At 41.6% G+C, this 25,524-nt stretch overlaps 1 protein-coding gene across 8 annotated transcripts in view; it reads right to left on the bottom strand.

The window, feature by feature from the left end:
- Window positions 1–5,226: 5,226 nt before the first annotated feature.
- LOC147905821 (uncharacterized) overlaps window positions 5,227–25,524 on the bottom strand; it is a 30,684-nt gene continuing 10,386 nt past the window's right edge. For 6 of the 8 annotated variants that reach the window (XM_087374910.1, XM_087374902.1, XM_087374867.1 and 3 more), the window contains 5 exons: window positions 7,333–7,427; window positions 7,053–7,148; window positions 6,866–6,936; window positions 6,399–6,532; window positions 5,227–6,193 (listed from right to left, as the gene is read on the bottom strand). In XM_087374910.1, coding sequence (XP_087231036.1) covers window positions 6,406–6,532; window positions 6,866–6,936; window positions 7,053–7,148; window positions 7,333–7,427 — 389 coding nt within the window. In that variant the 3' untranslated portion in view covers window positions 5,227–6,193; window positions 6,399–6,405. The remainder of the gene's footprint in view (window positions 6,194–6,398; window positions 6,533–6,865; window positions 6,937–7,052; window positions 7,149–7,332; window positions 7,428–25,524) is intronic. The other 2 variants (XR_015541012.1, XR_015541013.1) reach the window with 2 other exon arrangements.

Below are 25,524 nucleotides of genomic sequence, written 5' to 3'. Positions count from 1 at the left end.
GGCACAAGTTGCAGGTTCTAGATCATAAGTTGCAGGTTCCAACTCACAACTTGCAGGTTCCATCTCACAAGTTATAGATTCCAGCTGCAAGCTGTGGTTAAGTGTCTCACGGGAGTTAAGCCTCGCCACTCCAAGTTTTGAGCCTCGTACAGGGGGTTTGAAACCCAAATAGATTAGGACTTGGAGGCATGAGGCTAACACAAGCACTATTTGGGAGCCGGTTAGGAACACCTCATAATGCCAAGCTTGTGGGTACTTGTGCATCTTCATGAAATTATGTGCATGCATTAATTTGACTTCATCATAAAACATACTAATAGTATGATACTGTATTTTTGCAAGCAATACATACACTCTATCGTGCTTTTACCCAAAAGATATATTTTGAAGTATATACCCTATCATGCTTTTACCCAAAAGATATATTTTAAAGAATGGGTATTTGCTTCTTTCATTTTGACATGATAGTGTATAAAAACCTGCGTATCACTTGAACCTTTTTCCATGTGCATACCATGGCTCAATGGAAAATGTGATAATTTTTTTATAATTTTTTAAATTTATAAAACTCAAAACTCATTTTTTGTGTTTTTCTGAAGACGCTAGGAATCCATGAACTTTCCTAAAATGACACTTTTTAGTTGTATGAAAAACAATATTTCATTTAGTTCTTGTTTTTGTGAAATAGTTCTCCTTTCATTTGCAATAGTGTTCAAGGCAACTAATGTCCCCATGCTAAGGAATGATATGAAAGGGAATGTTTCATCTAGTTATTGTTTTTGTGCAATAGTTCTCACTTCATCCACAATAGTGTTCAAGACGAAACTAATGCTAAAATGTCCCCATGCTAAGGAATGATATGCTAAAGTGGTGGTGATAACTAAATCCAAGTTTGATGCACTGTGGCATAACTAAATTGATGCTGAAATATCTTAAGGGCGATACCTTTAAGAGATGAACGGGCCTCATACTAAGGACTACTTGATGAAAAGGTGGAGTTTGGTCCACGCAAACATGTAATGGTCGTGCATCACTAAAAAAATCAAACTCTACTGATCCAATGTTACACAAAGGTGATCATTTTTTTGCTAGGTACTTCAAATGGGGACGAAATAAACAAAGAAATAATCAGCTCAACAAGCTGCACAATGCTATGACATTTTTGAAACTCAAATGATGATAGTGCATCTCGTTATATGATCATATCATTGAAACTAACTCATTGGAGTGAGCTTGGATCAAATTTCACCAATACTATTTGCATAGATGAGCAAGCTAATTGAACACAAGTGAATGTGATGAAAAGAAGTGCATGATTAATCTGCATATACACAATGCAAATGGCACATAATAAAAGAGATATAACTCCACTACTACCATAAGTATGTGACGATGAAATAAAAATGTAAGAACCCATAGATTATCTTGTTCTTGTTACTGATAGTCCATCCTTCATGATTCCTCTTAATATCTCTCATTAGAAAAATATACTCCACTTCATTATTACTTGCCAATATTTAGCAATCACAACAATCTTTCTACTCTAGCAAACCTATGCTAATCAACCCATAGAAATAGGTGTCAGTGTGCCCAAAACAATGATATTGGAGATTTAGTGCAAACATGCCATTAAAGACTTCACATCATACTTCTTGTGTTCCACAATACAAGTCATATCTAGCATTTTCTTTTCATCTAATCAATAAAGATGCTACTTAACAACCTTCAGCCTTCAATTTAGAATGCATGCCACATACTAATGATGTTGTAAGCGTGAAGGTAGCTTTGCTATTTCCCAAAGTACTCTCTTATATGTACAAGGTTATTCTAGCTCATCGATGGCCATTATATGACAAAATGTAGGATATTAGCATATCATTTTCACTATTTAGAGATTATTTGGTATACACTTCGCTAGCTCGAGTTTATGCTTTTAGTTTAAGATGCACTATAATATGATATAATAATCTTGACAGCAACTTGTAAATGTACAATTTGATGAAAAGTTGGTTCATGTCCCATTACAAAGTAGGACCATAGTCATTTCATCCATTATTTAGATCTTATTGAATAGACAATTGCATAACTTGTGCTTGAACTTTTTTTTAAATAGTAGTTGATTTATTATTCTAAAAATGTAAGAGAATATTTTACATGTTCTTTAGAAGATGAAAAAATCAATAACCTACACAATGTCCTTAATAAACAAGGTTAATTATTACAAATCATTCATAAGGCCTTCCCTAGATTCAAAATAGCAATGAAGATGTGCAATGCAAAAAAGAGGACGGAGATGATGAATTGAAAGCTCATGTGTGTGAGAGAGAGAGAGAGAGAGAGATAGATAGATAGATAGATAGATAGTTTTTTAACGTCGTAGGAACAATCCCAAGGAGCCAGTTCTGACTCATCCGACGTCGACCACGGGGATCGAACACACACACCCAACGGCATGAGCCAGAGCCTCAACCACCAAGACCCACGTGGGTTTTATTAAACTTGGTGGGGAGAGCGAGAGAGAGAGAGGGAGGGGGGCGGGGAGGGCAAGGAGGGGCCTAAAAATAAGGGGATCTTAAAATCATTTCAATTTTTTTTAAATTAAAAATGGCTATTTTCACTCAGTTGTAAATCGCCTTCACTTAGTCCTTCCTTTGGGCAGGCCAAAAATTATTTCAGATTTTTTGAAAATTGTAAATGGCTATTTTCGCTTTGTTGTGAATCGCCTTCATTTAGTCCTTCCTTTGGGCAAGCCAAAAAAGAGTTGTTAGCTAACCTATTCATTACTATGTGTCGAAAAGTTGTTGATTTATCTCATCTCAAAAGTTTAAAGTATCTAGAAATTACTACATAGCCTTTGGAAGACCATACAAAGTAATTACATAAGGGAGGAGAACAACTTCCACAATCAAAATACCATATTTAGCATTCTAAAACATATCGCTAGTTCAAATTAAATTGTTCCAAATATCATAATATTGTTCTCCGATTCCTTCTTTCAACCCTAAAATTTTATAAGGGTGATATATGTAAGGGGATTTAACGTTTGATTTAAAAATCTCTGCCACCAAGTCTTGGTCCTACTACCACAAAGTCATTCACTTGGTTTAGTGAATTTCAATTTGCTGCAGTATTCTCCTTCTCAAAACCACAAACAAAACACAATTGAGTGGTCAATGATAGTGTTATCTTTCCTTTCTTGGGGCCACAAACCTTGGAAGGGCGGGGGCTCTCGGATATACATTAAAATTTAAAAATAATATTTATGAAAGTCACTTTCTTTAGTTAGCATTTCAACCGATGACTTTTTTTAAAAATTTGGGTGCAAAAGTGGTCATAGATTCTATATCATCAAACCAATACAAAACTCCACATTTTCTTGGTATGAATACAATGCGCTTCTAAACTCGAAACTGTCCAACAAGACTTCAGGGATAAAAGATGTCTTTAATTATTCTTGCACCTGTGCAATAACCCCTAGAATAAAATATTCACGTGGCTGAAAACCAGGGTTTAATCCTCGTGAAACTAGAACTGAGCAACCATATGCTGAAATAGAAGTTAAAGTTTAACCAGATCGCATTAAAAGTCTCTTTCAAAATTTCCTTCACCCTTAAAAGGGCAGCTACACTTGTAAGAACGGAAATGACACACGTACAACACACCATGAATACTTGTGCTCAATACTTATCAAAGTATTTGAGAGCTCAAGTCAACTGAAATGATTCCAAATTACTTAACAGGAATTTACAAAACTACTTCAAAATTCTTAGTAGTGGTTTCATAGCTCAATTTGCATGCGCATAGATCCTAGAGTAAGCATCCTTCTTCAATCACTTCTTTGAACATATTTCAAAGTAGCAAATCAAATGCAAATCTCTCTTAATATACATGACCAGGTAGATCATGGGTGGAGCAAATGTGCATGAACAAAAGCAAATGCCCACAAAAAGCAAATACCCCAATTCATATTAGGTAGTGTTGGAAGGTCAATTTGGAAACAGAACTATTTCGGAGTCTAAAATAACAGTTTCGTAGCTCAGTTTCAAGGCGCACTGATCCTAAAATAAGCACACTTATATCGCTTCTTTGATCAAATTAGCAATTCAAAAGCAAATGCCATCCATCTTAATTATACATGACCAAATAGATCATGGGTGGAGCAAATGTGCATGAACAAAAGCAAATGCGCAGCTTTCATAGAGATCATCAATTCCAACACGCATAGCAGCAGCAGGTAGAGCCTGCAATGAACATAAGCCCTCACACATGCAAATCCAGCCCAGCCACACCTAAATGAGCACACATTTATTCCAACCTTAGTTTCTGTGAGGTCCCTGGAGGTCATAAGCAGAAGTGAGATTGGTATTGTTTCTGTCTCATCTTCATTTCACCCAGAAGCTTGCTCTACAAGCCACTATCAGCAACCCTTAAATGCATATGGCAGTACATGTACAGCAGTTGCTGCTTGTACACAGAGACTGCTTCAAATCTCTTATTTTAAAGGTGTAAAAGCTGGCTTGATACCGTTCCATCAAATCAGACTGAGATGTAAATAATTCATAATATTCTAAGAATCACTGATAATACAACAGCCACAATATAAACAGACTTTCAAATAAACCCTGCTTTTGCTTCAAAATTCCCTTTTGATCCTATAGGTCATACTCAACCATAAACAATAAGAAACACTGCTACTTCTGTTCATTTTTCTTTTTCATGATATCATTGAAAGTGAACTTTGACCTACACACCATTTGAAACCTGTACAGCCGCACTTGCAGCACTGCACTTCACGGCTTAGAAACTCAAAATAGAAACCTCACTCCAAGGAGTATTCTTGTCTTATAAAGTTTCCACTTTCTAATTAAACGCTTGGTACAAGGTCAAGAAAGATAAGAGTTGTTTGACCCCTTCTTTGCCTATCATGCAGCTTAACATAACAACACACCAACACAAGAACCAATGTCAGATACAACTGCCACACTTCATACGAATGAAGAGTTGTTTGGCCCCTTCTATGCCTATCATGCAGCTTAACATAACAACACAAGAACCCATGTCCGATACAACTGCCACACTTCATACAAATGACCCTTTAAAGTCTGCATCATTCAAGCCTTCTTCACATAGAATGAGCACATTAATCCTTCCCTGAAACCAAAACATCCTTTAAAACTGGACAAACTCTCCTGGGTGCAATTATCAAAAGGACCAAAAAGAAGCCACTGAGAAAACGCATGTTTCTTTTAAGTACAGTTAGTCAAAAGCTTGGAGGACAAGATTGACGTGACCTGTCTTAAATCACTTGGCTGTTTCCCCACTCATGGACCAAAGCCTTCCACATTTCACCAAAATAAGGGAAGACTCGGATACGGATTCCAAGCTTGTAAGCAACTTCCACAGAAAAGGAAAGGGCAAGGGAGACAACCAAAATTAGCCAGTATCATGAACTTGTGCGAAAGAACCACGCGACACTAAGAGCTATAATACATATTGATTGTGCAGTCCACATCCTGCATCACCATCAAAACTGAGATATTAGATGCAGATAAAATTGAGCTTCCCTACTCATCTTGTATGACTTAAACACTGTACCCTATGCAGCATTCATAGATTCTCTATAGAGAAACATCTGGTCATCTCTTAACCAGGTTATCATCATATTCTTCAATCTCTAACTTCCTCCAATGATATGGTAACTTTCATTAAATAGAATCCATGTATTAAATTGCGAAGTTAGTCAGGTAGTGCATAATGTTGAGATTGCATGACACTCAGCCATAGTCCTAAATGCACGTGAAGGGTCATATCACTGGCAATGAATGGACAGCAAGTCAGGTAGCACATAACACTCAGCCTAAGTCCTAATGTGCGTGAAGGGTCCTATCAGTGGCAATGAACAGACAGCAAATCAAAACAGACTTCAAATTACTTCAATCTGTCAGATTTTTCAATAGAACACAAACAGTAGCTCAATTTTAAACGATGGTGCTAAATTAATTTAACTATTGTTCCACCTTATTGGGATTTCACATCCAAAATCTCAACTCCTGTATCTTGCAAGAATTCCCATATTTGCACGCCCTCTACCATTGCAAGAAAGAATCTGAACTAGAAATACCTGCCTTTTTCTTGCAAAAACTATTCAATTTCAAGGGTCCAGCACAATCCATGAGTCCCCTGCATTAGCGCACTGCAAAAAATTCCAGAGGTATACAAATTATATGAGATGTCAAAGGTCGAATTTTCTTAAATAATGATACACCTCTCTTTGAGGATCTATTAAAGATCCTTGACACCCCTGGGGCAAGACTACAAAAGATTATCCAAGAAAAGTATGTGTATTAATACTATATTGATGCCTCCAAAAAGTATAACTCTAATTATGATAGCCTTACCCACACATTATAGCCAACTCGGTCCTGTTACTTTAGGTTGAAGCTCATTGGAAGATGGTTGTTCTCCCATTTTCATTAGGGAGCGATATTGTAGCTTGACACTCTCCCCGTTATCCAAAGTTCTAACAACATACCTTCGATAAACAGCATTTCACAAAAGAAGTCAGTTTTGTGGTCTAAATCTTATGCCTATGGAGCACAAAAGAAGAGCACTAATTTCCAATGAATCACGTGCTTCGAAAAGCATCAGTGATTTGACATCTTAATCATCAATTTTCCCTAAAGCGATTTAAAAAACTGCTTTGATACGGCACCAGAGCAACTTGTTTAGCAGAAGCAAGCTAAATTATGTGAAAACGATGTGAAAACTCTTAATGCCCCAAATTTGAAGTGTGACTAAGTGCAAACCTTATGAGCAATCTTTTGCAATGTTAAATAGGCATAATTCTCTAATGCATCAGGCTTACCATCCATTCAGACATTGAGTAGTTATAACAGCATTCCGCCCCACAAATCTCTCTGGAGTTCGCTTATTTCCCTGCATGCAACGAGGATTCAAGCCCTATCTTCACCACACAAAGGTCATATGCAGGCTAACAAGAGTAATTTGACTGTAAAAAAATATTTAACCAAGAGTAACAAAAAGGGTTAGACCTTTATTAAGACTCTGTCATTAACTTTATATGGGAACTGAACACCTCTGTATCTTGAAACATCCAACGAGGTAAACTCACTGGAATGGTGTCTATCCTGCACAGAATCACAAGAACTTTCACCCTACAAACACAAATTCTCTGCCAAATAGATATATGCAACCCATTAGTGCATTCAAAAAACACTCTTAACAACTCACTCACACATACCCACGAGTAGTAAATTTCACTTAGAATTATTTAACTGCTGAAGGGCACCTAAAAAACAAAGGCTCTCTTACCTGATCTGGCCGCTCTCTCCTCCTCTTCAGTGACTTTGAACTGTCTTTCCAGTTGTCCTCTTCTCGCCTGAACACTTGTACAACTGATCGCAAAGCTGCCAATCAACCAAAATATATACCTTCATAAGAATGGAACATATCCAATCTTACAGACTAGATTTGTTTCTGCAAGGAACAAGAAAAGAAGGGGGAAGAGACTCGGTGGGGGGGGACATGAAACAAAGCAAAGAGAGAGGAAAAATAAAAAACACTTGGTAAGCAAAACTGTGCTTATGTTGTCATCAGTTACCAAGCATAGGAATGGAGGGCTGTTATGAAGAGAAGGTAGCAGGGCTTCTAAAACATATGACATGCCTCTAGCTTGCTTCTAAGACCTGCTGTGAACATGCTTTGTTGCATTGACAAGATGCTGTGCATGTTTACAGAAAGTGCTTCAGCGCTTTATACATCATGTCAATTCCCCAAACAGTCTCTCCACCAAACAAAACCAGGGTACATTTCCCAACTGCGTTCACTCAAAGGAAAGTCAAGAATCCGAGAAAAAGGGGAGACAAGCAGGACTTACATGATCATTTGTTTCAGAGTCTAGTCAAGAGCAACTTCAAAAGATGCACAATGAGAGCTTACATTCTTCACCCTAATAAGGAAAGGTGGTATTGTTATTCTAAACCGGAACTGTATCATGGCCATGCTTACTACATGCACACCTTCTGAAAAACTTTCTATTACCTGACCTATTAGCGGATGATTTTGACAGCATGAGGCATTTGTCCTTCTCCACAAGAAAATCTAACCACCTAGCAATTATTGTCATTTGAAGCATGAGTGCAAGCAAAGCAAGGAGAAGATATATATCTAGATGAATCCAGGAACATGCCCTCACTCATCCTCTAAAAATACAATAGCAGGGACTAGCTACTATGACATTCCCACTGACATCATCTGTGCCCAACAGTCATTTGCTTCTTTACTGCTTTCCTACCTCTTTAATGTTGTTGATCGCAATAAGGCACATGGAGATTTACCGATCATGGCACTGACCAAGCACTTGTATCGTACTGATTGATTGCTACCGTTGAGCAAGGTAGGGGCGAAGCATGAAAGCGCATAGCGCCTTACCCCACCTTCTCGAGAAGGAAGGTGCTTGGGAGAAAGCACTTACCCTTCCCTTGCTTCCTCGGTATCTATTCCCATTCAAAATTCAGAACAGGTCGTTCAAAACGCCCAGCAAGAGAGGGCATGAGGTACCAAATGATGATCTTCATGAAGTATGAATTCTTCAAAAAGAACCCACAATTTCAGCATCTCTTCCTACAGAGAAATCTACCAAACAGGTATTTCCCCCAAGAAAGCATTCTTCTAGCCCCTCACCAACTTCTTCAACAAGATCATCCAGGAGAAGCCATAAATCCCAGCATAGAGGGAGAAGTATGATACCGAGAACTAGATCTTCAAGCCCCAAGCACGGGAGGCAGAATGACTTCCAGCAACGGTTCAAGTTCAACCTCATCCTCTTCCTCCAACTCTTCAAGCAGTAGGCATCGAGGCAGAGTAAGAAGCCCTCCAGGGCCAAGGAATTCAAGGGGAGAGGTAAAACTGGCCGTTTTGTAACTTATGATGCGGCATATGGCAGACAGAGAAGGCTACGCAGCTTATATGTCAGTTTGACAGATACGGAAAATTTATCAAGAATCATCCAAACCCCGGATGGTGAGTCCCCACCTTATAGGTACACCTATCACTTGGGGGACTGCCAAGCTGGTAGATGGGCCTGCTCTCAAGTCGTGGAAGAAGTTTAAAAAGTATTTCTATCAACAGTTTCTCCCAAACCAATTTGTAAAATTAAGGCCATATTGCATGGGATGGCCTTCACATGAAGTGAGGGAGGACGCAGGGTTTTCAATCAAAGATTTTGGGATGCATACTCACAGGTAACCCCGTTCAAAAAGATTTCAGCTAAGGCACAGCTTCGGAAGCTTCAAAAGTATCGAGCAAGATTGCCGCCAAATGTTAAGCCTTTTTAAATACAATGCCTCATGCAGAGATTCAGGCCTCATGCATTCAGCTTCAGTTGCATTTATGATGAATGTGAAGGATTCATCTTCGTTTCAAAAGGAGAAGGAAGATGTCCTAAAAAAGACCAAGTATATATCAAAAAGGAAGGATTTCCAGCCACTTCAATTTGAAAAGGTTGGATTGATGAGGGGCACCGAGAGAAGAGCTTTCCCTTCTTTCACTGTACAGTTAGAAATGCCCGGAGGTTTCAGCTCAGCAATAGAGATCGGAGGCCCTCCAGAGCGCCACATTGGGATAGTTTTCAGATTTCCGCAGTTGTGCGGAAGAACTTTTGGCGTAAGCTCTAGAAATCCCTCAGGAATAGAAAGATCACCCTTTTTATTTTGGCTTTCTATTCATGGAGGGATTGCAGTGAACCTGTGTAGATCCAGGTTCGGGGCTGACCCTACTTGTCCTCGTTGTCACATGGCAATTGAGTCAGTACAACATTGCCTTGGGGAGTGCATACAGGCGAGGACGATCTGGAAAGGTGTTGCTAGGATTTTCAGCATCTTTCATACAGCACCTTTCTATATGACCTGGGGTTCACTCGCTTGGTTATCTCTTACTGGCCCACGTGTGTTTGTGGAGAGACATGATCCAGATCCCCCTTCTAGCTTTCATTGTACGGCGACATTCAATGGAGTCTTGTTCCCTCCAGGATGTTCCCCTCACTCCTTTCAGAGCTGCTCATGCCTCAGTAGACACGTCTTGGGAGATTTTGGCTAGCATTGCAACTTGGCATATTTGGAGAGCCAGGTGTACAGAGGCGATGGAGGGTATCCAGGTTCACCCTTCCCAGACTATGGCCAATAAAGAACCAAGGCAGAGGCTGAAAATGCCATCTCAACCCTGAAGAAACTCAGAGAAGAAAGGAGATCCCCTCCAAACTCTGAAAAAAGTAACTCTCCTGGCAGTGGTTGCTCTGGAGGATCCCTGCATGCTCGCTCAAATGGCCATCAGAGAGTGTACTGTGTTAGTCCAAATACTAGCTCACTTTGAGCTGTTTTTTCCTCGTGCATTGCATGATGTACTCCCGCATTTGAGCTTGCTCTCACGGTTTTCATTCATACTTAATGAAGTAATTTTCTTGACCAAAAAAAAAGAATGGGTTTCAACCTCACAAGCCAAGGGGAAAACCACAATCAAGACCAAAACCAAAGGCCCTATAAGGGGCTTTACGCTAAGCAGATTGAGACTTTTGGAAGGAAGGGAGATGTTTTTGATGTGGAAAAAAAGGACATGTGGCTGCCCAATGCCTCGAAAATTCTTTGGGACTGAGTGAGCAAAAAAGATCTCAAAAACCGCCCAAGGCTATGGCAGGAGGTATCCCCGATGTTTTGGGGAAAGTGGCCAAGAGGCCAGAGAAGTTTGCCCCTCTGTGGGGCGAATTGCATGATCATAACGTGTTGATCCTTTTTGACCCAAGAGCTATGAATAATTTCATTTTCGAAGAGTTAGCCTTGCAAGTGGAATCAAAACCAAGGAGCCTTGGATGCGGATCAAATGTTCCATGGAAATTTTGTTCTTGTCACTCCTATCATTGCAGGATTATGTTGACCAGGAGGACTTTTTCATCTCACCCTAGAAGCCTCATGATGTGGTGCTTGGTATTATTCCCTGGTTTCATAAGGAGGTGAAGCTTTTGATGCCTCAAAGAGAGCTATGAAAATCTTCAGCATATTGACATCAAGAGCAACACAGAGCAACACAGAGCAGATATCAAGAGCAACACAGGCTGGGAAGTGATACAATCTTCAGCATATTGACATCAAGAGCAGATATCATTAGATTCGCATACATACACGGGACATTCTCGGGGGAGAAAAAGGATCGCAAGAAAGAGGTTGTGGATACCTGGCTGCATAAATGGCAGGTCCACTTCAATTTTCACCCCTACCCACAAGACAAGCGCATCCAGTTAGCGGTTGGATATCTAGCCGAGAAGGCTCTACTCTGGTGGAAGGAATTGTGGCCTCAGCCATCCACCTGGGCAGACTTCAAAGACGCCTTTAGAACTGAGTTTCTAAAAAAGGAAGATGATTATGACATCGTGGCCAAGTTTAAGGCCTTGGATATGACCAAACAGAGCCTCCCTTTTGAGACCTATATCCAAAAATTCCGTGACCTTCAAACCCACGCTACAAAGATGGATCATGTGACCCTTTTGGGTTTCTTTGTGGCCCGCTTGCTCGATTCCTATAGGTTGCAGGTAAAGAACAATAAGAGCTCAACCCTGAAGGAGGCCATACATTTAGCGCGCATTTATGATGATACGATGGCCTCCACCAAGAAGTTGACTACACCCGAAACCTAGGGGAAGAACAAGAGAAAGTTCTTCAATGCAGCTACTAGCACTCGAGATGTGAGATCTTCTAATCTTCCTTCTCAGAAGAATTATAAATCCACCAAGAATAGCAAGGAGCACTTCCTCCGTTCGCTTCGGCTTCAAAAGGAAGGGCAATGCTTCATTTGTGAGGAGCAAGGGCATACTCCGGTTGATTGTCCGAAGAGGCCCGAAGCCTCACAAGGACCTACACCAAAGATCAAAGGACAACCAACGAAGTCAAAGACAGTCGCTCTGACTACTTTGACAAGTATATGTGTCAATGTTCTCACCAAGCCTCATTCTAGTGATTGTTCTTTTACTAATTCACTGTTCCCATGATCTCTACCAGGCTTATGGTGAGATCCAGGGGACCCGGATTCACATTCTTTTTTACCCAAGTAGTTCTCACAACTTTGTTAACCACAAACTTGTGCAGAAGCTACAACTAATTACAACGCCTAGTGATCACACCTACGAGGAGCAGCTTCCAAAAGCAAAGAAGTTTAGGGATCGCAAGGTGGATCGACTTTCCGTCCGGATTCAAGCCTATGATGATATTTTGGAGTGCTATGTTTTGCACTTGGATCATGTAGACTTATTGTTGGGCATTGAATGGTTTAAAACACATCATGTCCAATTTGATTGGGAAGCTCATACCCTTTCTCTTTTGTACGGGGTCACCCAACTTTTGATACAGTGTGATGAATACATCCCTCCGAGGGACCTCTTGTAAATGCGATTGAAGTTCGAAATATATTACAAACAACTTTGTGTGATGTATTTCAATGTGTTTTAATTCCATTTTCTTCATTTGTTGTATCTGCGTCTGATGCAAATGATTAAGTGTCGTTAAACATATTGAATTAAAGAAGTTGTTGAATGATTTTAGTGAAGTAGTACCCGAACAACTGCCGGTAGGCTTGCCTCCAGACGGGCAGTAGACCATCCCATAGATTTAGTCCCTGGTTCTCAGCCTATAAGTATACCACCTTATAGGATGAGCCCGTTAGAGGAGGACGAATTAGCTCAGCAACTTCAAGAATACTTGAAGTTGGGGTATATACGACCAAGCAGATCACCCTAGGGTGCTCCCGTTCTTCTGAGGAAGAAGAAGGATGGAACTTGAAGAATGTGTGCGGATTATAAATGATTGAATAAAATCACGGTTAAGAATAAGTATCCTCTCCCTCGTGCTAATGACTTAATAGACAGATTAGCTAGAGCGAGGCATTTCACTAAGATTGACTTACAGACAAACAACCATCAGACTTAGATTGAATAAAATCACGGTTAAGAATAAGTATCCTCTCCCTCGTGCTAATGACTTAATAGACAGATAAGCTAGAGCGAGGCATTTCACTAAGATTGACTTATGGACAGGCAACCATCAGATTCGTATTTATGTAAAACATATTGAAAGGACAACCTTTTGGACTAGGAATGGTCATTACGAGTTTCTTGTATTACCTTTTGGATTGACCAATGCTCCCGTGACTTTCCAACAGATAATGAATGACTTCTTCTGAGTTCTTGAGCAAGTTTGATGTTGTGTTCTTGGATGATATCTCAGTTTACAGCAAGACTCAAGAGGATCATATTGCTCATCTTAGGATTGTCTTAATTCTATTAAGACAGAATAAGCTGTATGCTAAGGTTAGTAAATGTGATTTCTTCATGAAACATATCATTTACTTAGGACACAAGATTATGTAGGCCATTCTCTGGTGGTTCTAGTGATGCCCTATAGGCCATGGTATGTGCCTTGTAGGCATAAATAAAGACACTTATAGTGTTAGTGTCTTTTAGGCCACATAGGACACTTAGTCCTATGTGACACCTAGGACACTTAGTCCTAGGTCTAGGTACTTGTACCTTGTACTCCTTTGTTTTTTATTATCTAATCCAAGTTTAACGTGACGGTAAGGCTTGTTCTTCGTTTTGCTATCTATACTCTCTCTCTCTCTCAATCGATCCTACAGTGGTATCAGAACCACGTTCGACTCGTCTTCTACCCCCGGATTTGCATATGCTCCCTATACCTTTATCCGTATAGTCCGTACGACTGTACGGACGTCCGTACAGATCCTGCCTCAGAATCCGTACGTTCTCCACCCGTGGCTTCCGTACTCACTTGCGTCGTACAATCTACATTAGACGTCCGTACATTGGACACTCGCCGTACGGAACATCCCGTACCTGCTCCGTACTGTCGTCGTGCACCTTCCGTGCTCACAGCCTGCTCCGTACCTACATCATCGTACAGTCGTACTTGCTTCATCGTATAACCGTACATATTCGAATATGCATCGCCATACATCGCACACCGTATAGTCGTACTCCGTACAGTTTGGTACCTGCATTTGGTACACCATACAGCTACGTACTTGAGCAGTTGTACAGATCCGTACCTACACTACGTATCTGTTCGTACAAGGTACTGTACTGCTCTCCGTACATGTATTCCGTACAATCAACATACATGTCCGTACTGTATTTCCGTACACTGTACTACATAGTACATGCATCCGTACAACCGTACATTGGATTTCGTGCTGATATCCGTATGATTCCGTACATCAATTCAATACCCGCACTGTACGTTGTACTTGCATTATACTTGCTCCGGGATTTGGTGCACTTTTGCAGACAATTTGTGGACAGCACTCCTAATTTTGCAGTTGCAAGCCTTGAGGCTATTTTCTTTGGGATTTGGTTTGCAATTTCTTGTTTGTTTGCAGTACATTGGGTCAGATTGCAGGACATTGAGTCACTTTTGCAGGACATTGAGTCACTTTTGCAGGACATTGGCTCAGATTACAATACATTGTCTCACGTTTGCAAAATCTCAGGAAAATTTGGGGCTTTTCTACATTTGCCCTCTTTTTGGCCTATTTGCCCTCATTAAATTTGGGGTTTTTGCCATATTTGCTGTTTTTGCAATGAACATTGCCTGCCACAGTCACATTTGGATCAGATTCGCATTTGCCCTTTGATTTGGGTTGAAAAATTGCAGATATTTGCTGTCATTTTTAGACAACCAGCTTTTTGCAGTGATAGCCTTGAGGCTTTTGGGTTTTCAAGTCTTTTTCAAGGTATCACATTTGCTACGGCTGGGAACAATCAAGATTTACTTGGAGTTCTTCGTGAAGATGATAAGTTGGATGGCACCAACTATCCGATGTGGTCTTATCTCATGAAACATATTCTTGTTGCAAAGCATTTGTGGAATATTGTTTCTGGGGCTGGTCTGAGGCCAGCCAATGCTACAGTGGTTGCCTCTACTGCTGGTCCTTCTGCAGGGGGTACTACTCCTGATGCCTCTTCCTCTAGCACACCTGTTGCTGCTCTTCCAACTCAAGAACAGTCAAGATGGGATGCAAGAGATGCAAATGCACATTCATGCATTGCTTTATCATGCAAGAGAATCATTATTCCACACATCCGGTCTTGTAGGACAGCAAAGGATGCTTGGGATATCTCTATTAGATTTGCAATGAAGCTCGTGTTGCATATTTGAGAAGGCAATTACAAGAAGTCAGTATGAATGAAGGTGAGTCTATGGATGCATACCTGACAAAGGTCAAGGACCTCATGGAACAGCTTGCCAACATTGATGCGGTGGTGCCAAATTCACAGCTTGTCAGTACCACATTGAATGGACTGCCAGATACATACCAAGGGTTTGCTACAACCCTTCGATTAGTGGCCATGGGTAATCCAGACCACTATTCTTTTGATCAGCTAGTGACTTTGCTTTTGCAGGAAGAGCAAAGTAGAGCTAATAGACAAGCCATTATTCCTGATCATGCATTTGCTTCACAGCTGACATGAAGAGGCAAGGCTTCCAAGCCTATGGGCAAGCCAAAATCTGCACACAGCAGCTGCAATTCCTCCCATGCATCTAAAAATACAGCAGATAAGTCAAAGAAGAAAAGATGCAACTATTGTCGCAAGCCTGGACATGACATTTCAGAATGCAGAAAGCGCATTGCTTCGGAGAAAAAGAAAGCAGGATTGACAATTACTGCCTCACATGCTATTGAATCCCATGAGCCAGAAGATGCTTCACATGCACATGCTCTTCAGGATGATTGGGCATGGGCTGTCCATTGCTCATTTGATCCCTCCAAAGCTGATGCATTCTAGCTGATGCACCTCGAGGGGGGACTGTCACGTGTGCTAATAATGCTTCATATGCTGTTAAAGGAATTGGAGATGTGCAGCCCACATCCATTTCAAGCCATCCTGTTACTCTGACAAATGTTCTTTTTGTGCCTAGAATTGAAGTCAACTTGATTTCAATTTCAGCAATTGCCACTTCAGGTTTCAGAGTTATTTTTGATGGCTATAGATGCCTAGTTTATGATCTTCGTGATCACAATGCCATAGTTCTCACTAGCACTTTGCAAAAGGGGCTTTATCACCTTGATCATCACTCAACTGCACTTTCTATTGAAGCATTTGCAATTTCAGATTCACAGCTTGCTCAAACTCATCTTTGGCATGAGAGAATGGGCCATCTCAATTATAGAGCTCTTGCAAAGATACATTCACAGCAGATGGCAAATGATGTACCTCAGACTCACACAGTTTCCAAACATGTGTGTGAGGGTTGTCTTTTGGGTAAGATGCATCGATTTCCTTTTCAAAAAAATTGCCCAAAACTCTCACAAGGAAATTGCAGCTAGTACACAGTGATGTCTGTGGCCCAATGAGGACAAATGCCATTGGGGGATATAAGTATTTCATGACTCTCATTGATGATTTCACAAGATATTGCTGGGTATATCCTTTAAAAGCCAAATCTGAAGTTTTCTTATGCTTTTAGAGATGGCTGAATATGGTTGAGAATGAATCAGGATGCAAGCGTGTCACCCTCAACACAGACAGGGGGGGAGAGTATATGTCAAAGGAGTTTGATGCATTTCTATCTTCACACGGCATTATTCACTCATGCACTACTCCTTACACTCCTCAGCAGAATCCTGTTTCTGAAAGGAAAAACAGGTCCACAATGGAGATGGCCAGATGCATGCTTGAGGCCAAGTCTTTGCCCAATAAATTTTGGCTTGATGCAGTAATGTGTGCCAACTATGTGCTGAATAGATCACCTACACGGGCATTGAAGACTGTTACACCTTATGAAGCATGGAAAGGCAAGAAGCCTTCACTTTCACACATAAGAGTTTTTGGGTCTCTTGCATATGTTCATGTACCATCTCAACTGAGACATAAGCTTGATGACAAGACAATCAAATGCATATTTATTGGTTACAGCCAGGAGAGCAGAGGGTATCGGTTATATCAACCAAATACTGGGAAGATTATTGTCAGTAGAGATGTAATCTTTGCTAACATTCAGCTTCTCCTCTTGTGGACTGCAAGGCAAAGCCAGATGTTGACATGTTTGATGCCTTTGAATCTTGGTTACCTCTGCCATCATCAGAAGAGGATTTTGACCAGCAACATGAGCCTCCTGCAGGCCCTCCACTAAGCAATAATCAGCCACAACCTCATGCTGATTTGCAAGTGATTTGCAAGTTCCTCTTCCGGCACAAAATGATCCCACTATTCATGATGCAGTCATTGAAGAAAGAGCTGTCAATAGACAGCAAAGGCAAGTTCCCAGATGGCTTCTTGATACATTGAGGGACAGCAAACAAGATCAGCCTTTTGCCAACATGGTCACTTTCTTGAGTTTGCACTCCTTCCTACAGCTTGCAATGAAGAGCCTCTATGCCATAAAGATGCTTTTGACAGCAAAGAGTGGATGGATGCAATGAGAGCTCAGTTACAATCTATTGCCAAAAATGACACATGGGAATTAGTAGATCTCCCTCCCGGCAAGCATGCCATTGGAACGCGGTGGGTCTACAAATTAAAAGGGAAATCTGATGGCAGCATAGATCGATACAAAGCCCGTCTTGTTGCAAAAGGGTATGCCCAACAACAAGGCATTGACATTGAGGATACATTCGCTCCCACATCCAGGATTACTACCATTAGATGTGTCATTGCCATTGCAGTCCATCATCATTGGCAAGTGCACCAGCTTGACATCAAAACTGATTTTCTTCATGGGGATCTGCAGGAGAGTGTCTATGTCACACAACCTCCTGGCTTTGAGGTTGTTAATTCTGAAAATAAGGTATGCCGTCTTAGAAAAGCCCTTTATGGTTTGAAGCAGGCACCCAAGGCATGGTATGCCAAAATTCATGCACACTTACTATCCCTTGGTTTTCAGAATAGTCCCACAGAACCCACTCTTTATGTCCGTGGGAGAGGATCTGATTTTTTAGTGCTGATTTTATATGTGGATGATATGCTCATCACGGGCCCAGATACTCAACAAATTGCAGCTTTCAAGGCTGATTTGCAGCAGATTTTTGACATGTCAGACATGGGACGGCTCCATTATTATTTGGGCATTCAGTTTGCTCATGTTGAGGGGGGTATCATGATGTCTCGGTCCAAGTATATTGGACAGCTCCTTGATCATTTTCAGTTTAAGGATTGCAAGCCAATCTCTACTCCAGTGGACCCTAGCTTCAAATTATCAGCTCATGATGGAAGCCCACCATGCGATATCACTCTTTATCAGCAAGTTGTTGGATGCCTTATTTATTTATGTCACACCAGACCTGACTTGCAGTATGCAATATCTCAGCTCAGAAGATTCATGCACATGCCCAGTTCACAGCATTGGCAAGCAGTGAAGAGAGTCTTCAAATATCTCAGAGGCACTCAGGATTTAGCCCTCTTCTATGGTGATCAGGGTTCACTTACCAATGCATGCTTACACGGATAGTGACTGGGCAGGATGTTCTGACACCAGAGTGTCACATACTGGCAATTGTTTTTTGCTTGGCAATTCATGTATCTCTTGGCTCAGCAAGAAGCAACCAACAGTTGCCACGTCTAGCTGTGAGGCTGAGTACAGGGCAGCTTTCACCACTACAGTAGAGTGTGTTTGGCTTTGACAGTTACTTACAGATCTTGGTATTCGCCAGACATCCTCCACTATTGTCTACACTGACAGCCAGAGTGCTTTGGCCATTGCGCGTAACCCAGTGTTTCATGCACGTACAAAGCATATTGAAGTTCACTATCATTATGTTCGGGAGCGGTTGTCAGCAGGAGACATAGAGTTGTCCTATCTTCCCACAGAGGACAACATAGCAGATATGTTTACAAAGGCACTTCCTCATACCAAGTTCGAAGTCTTTCGACAGGCTTTACCTTTGTTTTTGATTATCTAATCCAAGTTTAACGTGACGGCTAAGGCTTGTGCTTCGTTTTGCTATCTGTACTCTCTCTCTCTCTCAATCGATCCTACAAATTACTCGTGAGGGTGTTAGCATTGATGAAGACCATATTCAAAAGATTTTGACTTGGCCTATACCTCAGAGAGTGAAACAATTTCGTTCTTTCCTAGGATTTACTGTCTTTTTAAGAAAATCAATTCGTGATTATTCTAAAATCAAGGCCCCCTTAACCAACGTATTGAAGGGTCGTGGCCGTAGGCCTACACAACCTATTACTTGGAATGAAGAGTTGAACAAGGCTTTCGATACTTTGAAAATTGGTATCAAGAGTGCACATGTTCTAGCATTGCTCAATCCTACCTAGCCTTATGTATTGGAGGCCGATGCAAGTGACTATGCCATCGGGGTAGCATTATTCCAAGAGGACCAACCTGTAGCTTTTGAGAGAGAAAAGCTCGATAATACTCAATATCGTTGGCCTACCATGGAAAAGGAACTTTATACAGTTGTTTATGCTCTCAAGGTTCGGAGGCATTACCTGTATGGTTCTAGATTTGTCGTGTTGACTAATCATCGATCAATCCGATATGTATATTGAGGGGATGATTTGAGGGGCAAGAAGGCTCGATGGGCTGAGTTGATGCAGGATATTGATTTTGAGATTCAGTATAGGAAAGGCTCTTTCAACAGTGTTACTGATGCCCTAAGTCGGATTAAGATGGTGAATGCTTTGTCATTTACTGAGATATCCTCTTACCTATTTCAATCCTTGAGAGGGCTTTGTGCAACTGATAGTCATTTCAATCATTATTGGCAGAAGGTCCAGGATAGTACCGATATGATTGATCAGGACTCAGGGATTGTGCCACCTATGGTTCAAGCGACGGGAGGTCAGTGTGGATGATTCGGAATGGCTTACTGTTTTGAAATGAAAAAATTTATGTACCAGATGTGTCGGATCTGAGTCTTCGGGAGTGTCATGATGCACCTAGTGCGGGACATCCTAGAGTATACAAGACTCTGTCTCTCGTGAAACATAGTTTTTGGCCTAAGATGAGAGAATTTGTTCATGACTATTTTGTAGGTTGCCATACTTGTCAAGTGACCAAAGCAGAACGACTTAGAAGTGCAGGGTTACTACAACCTTTGGACATTCCTCGTAATAAGTGGGAAGCATAGATTTTTTCCATACATTACCATACACATACGTCATACGAGTATGGAAGTATGATTGGAGTATGGTTCAGCCCCTAGGGTTGAAACATACGTGACCCTAATTTTACTCAAAAACATTTAGAAAGATATACATTGTACACATTACATTGACATAGACCTACAAACTTTCTCCGGAGACCAGAGTCATTTGGAATTTGGATTCTGATACATAGTGTCAATGATAGATCAATACTACACCAAACATCATATACCTAGATGAATCCAGGAACATTCCCAAACTCATCCTCTAAAAACACAACATAGTGCAGTTTCAATCTCATGATAGTCACTCACAAGGTTCCATCATGCATAGCAGGGACTAGCTACTATGACATCCCCACTGACGTCATCAGCGCCCAACAGTGGGTGTAGACCATAGTATAAAAATATGCTCTCACACATACAAATCCACACACCCACACATACTTGAGCATCCATTCATACAAAGTCTTCGTACTAAGTTTCTGTCGGCACTCCGGAGATGAAGGGCAGACTCAGCCATGATGAAGGCTAGCACTAAAGGAGAAGGCTAATCAAAAGGTAGTCCAAAATCTCTTCATTCAAGCTACAACTGCTTGTGAAGTCTAAACATTTTCATTTTAGTCTACACCAAACATCATGATCAAAGGTAGTAGGTAGTAGAAACTTGGAAGTAGGTACTACACCAAAACATCAAAGGTAGTCTGATGGTCAGCCGAAAGTTGTGAACCAACTTCTAGAGGATATGCTTCGAGCATATGTTTCCAAGAGGCATCACCATGGGAAGACTACTTACCCATGGTTGAATTTGCTTATAACAGAGCAAAGCATTCTAGTACTGGTTATGCTTATCTATGGGCTTCAACCTAAATCTCCAATAATGGTCGGATTAAAGGGAATCAAGAATGATGCTACAAAAACATTCTTGCAAGATATGCAAGAGATGTTGCAGTTTGCCAAGGAGTCTATTAGAAGTGCCCAAGACAGGGACAGATTCTATGCTAATAGACATAGTTCACCTAGAGAGTTTTATATTGGAACGATGGTATACTTGTTCTCAGTACTGGACACGTAAGGGAGTTATCCCCCAGATACTATGGTCCATTCAAGGTTATCCGAAGAATTGGCCAAGTTCATGCATATGAACAAGATTTGCCTCCTCATGCAAGGATTCATCCAGTCTTCCATGTCAGTAGACTGAAAGAAGTGTTGGGTGCTGAGGATCGCGTAGTTACTCCACTTAATTTAACCTTTATACCACACGAGCCTGAGAGTATTCTTGGCTTTCATGAACGTCAAGTTAGAAATAGGATAGCTCTTCCTTGCTAGTCTGGATCCTGGATCGCGTTACGGACACGCACCTGCTTTCTAGCGTAGGCCGGATTCCTAGCGCAATCCTAAGGCCCTATGGACGCCTTCTAGTGGTATGGGACGCCAAGAGGTTGTGGACTGGTTGGATGTAGATGTTCGTGCACCCAACCCAACCTATGGCTCGGGGGGATGCCTGGACCCATGAGCATCATGGTTGGATGGTGAGCATGCCTGCGCCGTTCTTTGTGGTTCTATGATCGTTGGTTTGAGCTTGTGTGCAGGTAAGAGCGATCGTGGTCATGTCACATTTGAAGCTTCTTCTCAACAAATTTCTTAATTTGGAGGCTTGTGCTTGGTGTTTGATGCCATTTCGAGCTTGCTGCTGCCATCCGAAGACCTCTCCTTGAGCCCGTTGCCTCTCATTTGCTGTCCCTTTGCCTCGCGCTGCGAGATTCTCTCCATTGGATCCTTCTCAACTCATTTCGAAGTGCTCTCCTCCTCGTGGGAGCACATTTTCTTTCTGTAATTCTCATTTCCAGCCAGCTCATTGCCATTTGCTGTCCATTTCACCTCTCCTCCAAGGGTGACTATCAGTGGCACATTTGGAGCATTTTCTCTGCTGCATTTTTAGGCTACATCATTGGGTAATCCTCTATTGCATTGGTTCCTTCTAATTTCTGCAAAACAGTCCTTTCTTTGCTCCATTGGCATTGTGGAAAGGCCTCATGTTGCCTTTTGCGAATCCTTTTGCAGCAGGTACACCTTGAGACAACCATGCATTTGCAGTGAAAAAACTTTGAAGCTTGAGCATAAATTTGCCTTTTGGTTTTAAGAGGTTGCCCTCCTCTCATTTGCATTGTCAGTTGGTGCTTTTGCCTTAAATTTCAGCACTATCGCTCGCAGTAAGGAGGATTTGTTTGGGATCCTTGGGGCTGAGGACAAGCTTGATGGCACAAATTACCCCATGTGGGCCTATATGATGGGGCATGTTTTGGTAGCCAAGAATCTGTGGAATATTGTTTCAGGCACTGAGGTCAGGCCTACTCGACCTGTTGATTTTGGTAATGCCTCTGGTACATCTGGTACTGCCTCGGGCTCATCTGGTGATGGGTCTAATGCTACTTCTGGCGCAACTGCATCTTCCACTACGAGTACTTTGCCTCCTACTCAGGAGCGAATTCGGTGGGATGGATATCAAGCATGGGATCAGGCTTCAGCTTGCATCTTTATATCATTTGCGGAATGAGGCGAGGGTTGCCTATCTCCGCAAGCAGTTGAAGGCCTTGAAGCTTGAAGAGAGTGTAAATAGAAATGGTTGCTCTGTTACTACAGGAGGAACAAGCCGTGCAAATAGAAATGCTTCTATGGCTAGTGATCAAGCATAAGGGCGAAGGCAAGGTTTCAGTTGGTAAGCCCCCTCATACACATGCTGGTCACTCCCACGATGCCTCTTCTTCTAGAGAGAAGAAGAAGAAAAAGAGATGCAACTATTGCAAGAAACGTGGGCATGATATCTCAGAATGCAAGGAGAGAATTGAATCTGAAAAGAAGAGAAACAGTCTAATCTTGCAGTATCTGGTTCTCCTAGTCCAGATGATCGACATAAGTCAGCTAATTTTGCACATGACCAGCATTGGGCTTTTCTTGTTACTTGTCAGTATAATCCTGATGTTCATGATGCCTCCACGACAGTTTTTGATGTTTCTAATGCATGGTTCTTTGATAGTAATGCTAGCAAACACATCACTTCCTGCCGAAAATTATTCAGCTCACTTGAGCATGCATCCAAGGGGGGGACAGTTACATGTGCAAATAATGCATCATATACAATGAAACGCATTGGGCAAGTTGCCATTACTTCTCTTTCTGGTGATCTAGTCACTCTAGACAATGTGATGTATGTTCCAAGCATACGCAAGAACCTCATCCCTATTTCAGCCATAGCTACTTGTGGCTATCACATTCTGTTCGGTGTGCAGTCTATGATGCTACACATGCCTTTACCAAGGTAATGACTGGCACATTGACTAGAGGGCTCTACAGACTTGATGCCTATGACAGATGCTTGGATAATGCTAGGCTTGCAAATACAGATGCCTATGCTGTTGATACTTTTACCATGGCAGATACTCATTTGTAGCATGAGAGGTTTGGACACCTCAACTTTGGGGCTCTGGTGAAGTTACATAAGCATGGTATGGTTGTTGATCTTCCTAAAATGCATATGCCTTCAAAGCATGTCTGTGAAGCTTGCTTGCTTGGTAAGATGCACCATGGTCCGTTCTGCATTTCCCACGGATGAGAGAGTTGGTGCATCTTGCAAGCTGTATTTGATTCATAGTGATGTTTGTGGACCCATGCAGGTTGCAACTCTTGGGGAATTTTGTTATTTTGTCACATTCATTGATGACTTCACCAGATATACTTGGATTTTTGCCTTGAAATCTAAATCTTAGTTTTTGCATGCTTTAGACATTTCATTGCCTTGGTAGAGAAGTAAAAGAGGGCTCAAAATTACCCACATTAATACAGACAAGGGAGGTGATATATGTCAAAGGAATTTGCTGATTTTTTGGCCTCACGTGGCATACATCATCAATGCCTTGTGTCTTACACTCCTCAACAGGAATCCTGTGGCTGAGACAAAGAATAGATCAGTCATGGAGATGGCTAGGTGTATGTTGAAAGGCAAGCACTTGCCCAACAAGTTGTGGTTGGATGCTGTTATGTGTGCAAATTACATTTTGAGCGCATGTCCACAAGGACATTGAAGACCATCACACCTTATGAGGCTTGGAAAGGTCATAAGCCCGGGATTTCTTACATGAGGACTTTTGGATGATTGGCATATGCACATGTGCCTTCTCAAACACGCACAAAGTTGGATGATAAAGCTGTCAAATGCATTTTTATTGGGTATAGCTCAAAGAGCAAGGGCTACAAGCTCTACCAGCCCCGCACGGGCAAGGTTTTTGTCAGTAGGGATGTTGTGTTCAATGAATCTTCCTCTATGCCTTTGCTGGACTGTCAAAAACAGCCCATTGTTGATGTCCTAGATCTCTTTGACAGCTTGATGCCATTGTTTTTGTCAGACTCTCATGATAATGTCACATCTGAGGTTGCTCATCCTTCTATTGGTCATTTGCAGCCACATGTGGCATGTGAAATTCAGCATGATCTATAGCCTGATATGCCTTAGCTTGATCAGGATATTGTGCACAGGGATCTTGACCAAGAGAGAGCTGAAATACAGGAGCCCAAAAAGGTCCCCCATTGGCTCCTTGACACTCTAAAAGACAGCAAACAAGATGCTCCTATTGTTGGAGATATCATAGCCAAAGAGTGTGATGATGTCATGTGTTAGTGTGAAGTACTACGTGATCTAGTACTAGTCTACATGAGCGAGTCTTGTGTGAGTGCCACGTGTCATCATGGGACTTATCCCATATGCACTAGGTGCTAGTGTGTGAGTAAGTAGCCTATATAAGGCTTGTACTTCACTTGCCTTGTTATACTTGATGAATGAATGAAAGCCTTTGTCATGTCTTCATTTGAGCATCATTTCCTCACACCCTAACCCTCTCTCTCTCTCTCTCTCTCTCTCTCTCCACCATGTTTCTAACATGGTATCAGAGCAGGTTAGCCCTGCCATAGCTGCCCTGCCACGTCATCATCTCAGCCCTAACCATAACCCTAACTCTGCTCAAGCTCTTTTCCCTCTTGCAGCCGCCTCAGTTCAGCCTCTTTCCTTCTGCAGCCGCCTCATCTCTTCTTCATTTTGCCTCCTTCCCTTGCAGCCCTTTGCACTCCTACCTACCCACCTAGAATCTCCATAGCCACCTCTTCTTGCAGCCCTTTTCGCATCCATTTCTGCCCGTCTAACCTCTCCACAGCCTTGCTGGTCAGCTTGTTTTCAAGAGGCGTGTGCACACGTGCTGCTGGTTGGCATCTCCTTCAAGTGGCGCTTGTATACGTGCTGATTCGGAGCATTTCCATTCCCATTTTTAGGGTTTCCAGGCCGCTGCAACAGAGCTGTCC

The sequence above is a fragment of the Dipteris shenzhenensis genome, chromosome 1 (genome assembly GCF_047967505.1).
Source record: "Dipteris shenzhenensis isolate YYH24624 ecotype China chromosome 1, Dip_SZ_1.0, whole genome shotgun sequence".
Classification (NCBI taxonomy): domain Eukaryota; kingdom Viridiplantae; phylum Streptophyta; class Polypodiopsida; order Gleicheniales; family Dipteridaceae; genus Dipteris; species Dipteris shenzhenensis.
This window is presented reverse-complemented; position numbering and strand designations above follow the sequence as displayed.